General features: G+C 36.4%; 1 protein-coding gene across 2 annotated transcripts; it reads right to left on the bottom strand.

Annotated features, from left to right (window-relative positions):
* Positions 1-283: 283 nt before the first annotated feature.
* On the bottom strand, positions 284-4,235 carry LOC149205161 (uncharacterized). Of its 2 annotated transcripts, XM_089394920.1 has the most exons (8): positions 3,384-4,232; positions 3,010-3,270; positions 1,981-2,148; positions 1,668-1,799; positions 1,342-1,423; positions 1,065-1,181; positions 896-963; positions 284-770 (listed from the first exon to the last, which is right to left on the bottom strand). In XM_089394920.1, the coding sequence occupies exons 1-8, from the start codon at positions 3,836-3,838 to the stop codon at positions 647-649; spliced, it is 1,407 nt and encodes a 468-aa protein (XP_089251046.1). In that variant the 5' UTR covers positions 3,839-4,232; the 3' UTR covers positions 284-646. The 2 variants fall into 2 exon arrangements, with proteins under 2 accessions (XP_089251046.1, XP_089251047.1); XM_089394921.1 differs by lacking the exon at positions 1,342-1,423 and having other exon boundaries at positions 3,384-4,235.
* Between the last annotated feature and the right edge of the window lie 379 nt (positions 4,236-4,614).

Below are 4,614 nucleotides of genomic sequence, written 5' to 3' on the forward strand. Positions count from 1 at the left end.
TGCGTATTAATTCAAGAATCATGGGCTAAAAATCGAAGAGAACATCATGTCATCCAGTATGAGTTAGTTGCCTAACCCTTGTAGAAAGAGGCAAGCAGTTCATTGAAAAGGATGAGCACCAAACAGTCCATATCAACCAGAATTTTCAAATCATTAGTTGCACACAATCGTTGAAAGGCCACAAAACTCGGTGCAAGATATATTAATGACTAGGTAATAATAAAACAGGTTGTCTCGAGTTTTTTAACTGAATCAAAACTCAATTACTAAGACTTGATGAGTATATTTTAAAAGCTGCCATCTTCATCTAATATTTAGATTTGCACTGAAGCACTCTCACCACCTGGTTGTGAAGATATTACAAGTCCCTAGACTCACAAAGTTCTGTCCCATCTTGCACATGCAAACAAAGCCAAATTTGCCTGAAGTAATTGCTTATCATGGCAACACTACTACTTTTAAGAGTTTTCTCATTTGCAATCAAGCTGAAGAAATGATAATCTCTCTTAATGTTTCAAAAATCAACAGCAAAGACAAATATGACCATGCTCAGTGATTTCTCCTCATCTTTCATAGAGAATCAAGAAAGGTACGTGTAGAGCTACAAGTTTATGATACAATTTGTACAGGTGTTGCAACCAGTCTCTCAAACAGCACTTGAAAGATCAATCCAGTTTGACATGTAATCAGTATGAACAAAACGATGGAACTTTTTACTTCTTGCTGAAATTCTCCTGTTTGTCATCTGGCTTACAGAATGCCGTTCCTCCCTGTGTAACGAGAGTGCTTGACACATAGTTAGATATTCTATTGAAAACTTTAATTATAAATATAATCAAATCCTTTATCACGTGTTTCTCAGCTAGTCTACGTTTTGAAATAGATCATAACTTACAAACACATATTGTAGATGTGTTTTCGACGCTTTTGAATTTCGTCACTCTTGAACCAATCTTTGGTGAGCTGGAAAAAACAATTTTCCTTGTTACATCTAAATGTTGTGTCCAGACTCCAAACAACAGATTTCATTGAAGGGAAGAAATAGAAGATATATCGATACTTACAAAATAAGGATAACAACCATTAGATATGCTGAAATTCTCTGGCGCCAATTGCAAAAAGAGATCAATGAAATGGAGCAGGAAAACGCCACAGTCATTACCATTTGTCTGCTGAGGCACCTGCAATGAATGTCACATTAAATGTTCAGGTTGAGTCACTTTTGTGACAGAACATGAATATGAAATGGAAATCTAACGAAAGAAAATAATTTGCCTGTTCCAATGTCAAAAACAAACACAGATACAATTTCTAAAGATACAATGAGTAAGAATTTATTACATCGGGAACCAAAAGAGGGATCTTTGCAATTATTTTGTCCCCGTCCTGCTTGCCTTCTTCTTTATGAATATCTATGAGGAACCTATAGAAGTTATGTCAAAACATCCTCGTGAACTGGCATATAGGGAAGTTAAATCCTACATGTACACTACAGCTGGTGAACAAGCAAATGACAAAACCCTTGGTTTTCTTTTGAAATTGGTAGGACTGACTTGTTTTCATAAACACCAAAAACAAAAGGATAAATTTTGAAGGATAAATAACGGAACAACTGGCAACAATTAGGTTGTAAAGGACAAAGTAATGTGCCAAGAGTTCATCCTCACTTTCTTATCAGGGGTTCAAGCCGATTTGGATTTGTTTCCTTCAATGAATCCAAAAGCAACATGCATGGTGTCCTTGTTGGGGTACCGAAACCCTCTCCAAAATGACAGAGAATCAATAAATTCCAATGGCTCCTACACATGAATGTGAATCTTTCAGACTTTCATTACACAAACACAACTTTATTTTCTGACTGCAAGGTCACGAGCCACTAGATATCCATCTAAAGATCACAATTGTAGAAAAGATAAGAGAAGGAAGATTTTTCTCCAAAGATAAACAAAGATTAGAAAGAAGGAAATACATTTCTGGTACCAGTGAACTATTGGAATGAAAACGTATTGCCTTGCAAATATACTTTTTGCTTTCGTCCATTTCAATACGTCGAAGGATAATGCCTCTTCAAGATACATTGAAAACCACAAACAATCCAAGAAAGTACAAGACTTCTGTTTAGCCTCGGGTAGATTCTTCCACAATCGCCTGCACATGGAATGAGATGCACGTAAATTTATTCGCAATACTTGCCATATGACTATTTTCTGATATAAAAAAGGTCAAGAATAAATTCATCCAAAAAAGAATGTTTCACTTTTGACTAATCAAATATGATTATTAGTGAAATTTGCCAATGTTTCAATTTTGACAAATCAACTTTGACTATTAGTAAAATTTGGCCAATATGTTCTGCAAAATTTGTAAAACAGAACGAGCATAAATTTTTGTCTTCACTTGACACAGATGATTCTTGTTTTAAGGATAACAAAGATCGGTCAGTGTTCTATGTGTTTCAAGAAAGTGCAGCTTTTTCAAAGGGTAGTTTGTTCGCCTTCAAAAGCAGGGCAAATTGACATCTCTTAATAAAATGCAAAACTTGAAAGTAAAGCAAGAGCGAATGCAAGAGGATGCAAAGAATGAGAATACAGGAGTCACTTCTCTTAGTTTCCGCTGCTTTGAACAAAGTCCTATTCTTTGGGTGCACGACCACCTGTTAGGAACTCTGTTCAGTATAAAATCCATTAAGATGGACTAAATTCTCTAATGTAGATTGAAGTACTTCAACAAACATATAGAACCAGCAAACTTTACAGAACCAAACGTGATTTAGTTTATGAAACAAACTTTATATAGAAGAAATAAGTTGGTGTCATCTGTTAAACAAAAGAGTAATAGCAGACAGGTACAGACTCTGTTTTGAGATCCTATCAACATTACAGGACATGGGCGTGGAACTGTATGTAAAGGGCCTACAAGATTGCACTTTCAAAGGCTCAAGCCCAGCCAAATTAACAAGAAAAAGAATTTAAATTTTTTTATAGCAAACTGGGATAAGTAAGAATTTACTCCATATATTTGTCAATGATGTTGGTATCGAGGCGCTCATCTAGCTTCAAAACTTGATTTCTACGAACTAGCCGCACTCCTTTCTTCTCTGCCCAATTCCTAGAAGACCAGTGTTTACAACTTTCTTCCCGTACATTGTCAACATCGATTAACAGACCCGTTGGCATGTGTGGAGGATGAATCCTCTCAGTCCCTCTTACACTTGAGGATTGCAGTTGACTTGTTGTGGAGTCTCCATCTTTGCAATCAACGATCATGATTCTACAATTACGAGCAAGATCTCTTTCATTTAATGGCAATCTTTGCAATCAACAATCATGATTCTACAATTACGAGCAAGATCTCTTTCATTTAATGGCAAATCAATGGCATACCTGTTCATCCTTTTATTTGTCGGGCGAACAGGGCCCTTAGAAGTGGATCTTCTTCGAACACTGGCGCGCTTGTTAGCTCTAGCGTCCGAGAAGCCCTTTTCCACCATGAATTTAAGTTCAAAGATCTTGTATTTTATTTCTTCCATCCGCCGCTGAACCAGTGCTAACTTGACACTGCTCTCCCCACCTTCATTGTCTACTTTGCCTTTGGGCTTAAGACGGTTTCCCACATTTTGACTTTCAGGGTTTCTAGAAGGCCCCTGCTCGTTCGACGAATTGGCGTCTAAATTTACAGATCCACCATGTGCGTCAAGTAAGATTACCTTTCCCCATAAACGTCTGCGATTTTGTAAACATGAGCTCCTGCGACGGGGAATCCTTTCACAGAGACTTTGACAGCAGAACCTTTTCCCTGGAGCTCTTCCACGCTCACAGAGAACCTCAAAGTTAGCCATGGATGGATTCAGCAGCCCGCCCAACTTCCAATTTTCACATGGTAATTGAAAACCAAAAGTGCTGCAACCGCAGATTCTATGGTTTTCTTTAACTAATCGAATTGAAAGCAATCCGTCTCAAATCTAATTTATTAATTCACAGGAGCTACAATTGCGACGACAGAGACTGCACTGCGCTACATGCAAATCCAGAGGTGGGCAGTCTCCCCACTTCGTGGAAGGGAGTGCACACCATGATGACATTACATATTAAATATCAGGAAAAGAAATAAAAATATTCCTCACCCCAACTTCCAACAGTCTCTCGAACTTTGTGTCCTCGAAAAAAGAAGGGAGATGTTCATTCCATCGTGACAGCAACAGGCATCAAATATTTACACCAAAACAAAGTCATTAAGTTACCAGGTTCCAATTTGAATCTGGATGCGGTAGCTAGAAAACTATGAATTTAGATACTACAGTTAAAAAAGAATCTGTGTGGAAAAATCTATTGAACTATGAATATAGATACTATAGTTATAAAAAAATTATGTGGAAAAATCTATTGGCATATATTACCTTTTTTTTGGTTGGTTAGGAATTCGGTTACCTTTTATTTTTTATTTTTATTTTGTATTTTTTATTTATTTTTGTTGTTGTGAGTTTGTAAAATTGTTTTTTTAAGTTTATTTTTGAATGTAAAAATAAATTGATTGGAAATATGTGTTTTTGTTTTTGGTGTAGTAAAGGTGTTTTAGTTTTTATGATGTTTAAGAGGTTAAAGAACAAGATATTTC

The sequence above is a fragment of the Pinus tabuliformis genome, chromosome 1_2, assembly GCF_031772625.1.
Source record: "Pinus tabuliformis cultivar Carrire ecotype Pingquan chromosome 1_2, CPIR1, whole genome shotgun sequence".
NCBI classification, from domain to species: domain Eukaryota; kingdom Viridiplantae; phylum Streptophyta; class Pinopsida; order Pinales; family Pinaceae; genus Pinus; species Pinus tabuliformis.

Bases quoted from the DNA above. Each gene is read 5' to 3' on its own strand.
- LOC149205161 (XM_089394920.1), bottom strand. From the start codon at position 3,838: ATGGCTAACTTTGAGGTTCTCTGTGAGCGTGGAAGAGCTCCAGGGAAA. The intron at 3,271-3,383 runs GTATGCCATTGA...TCGTAATTGTAG, and splicing joins ACAAATAAAAGGATGAACAG to AATCATGATCGTTGATTGCA. The intron at 964-1,064 runs GTAAGTATCGAT...TGTTTTTTCCAG, and splicing joins ATGGTTGTTATCCTTATTTT to CTCACCAAAGATTGGTTCAA.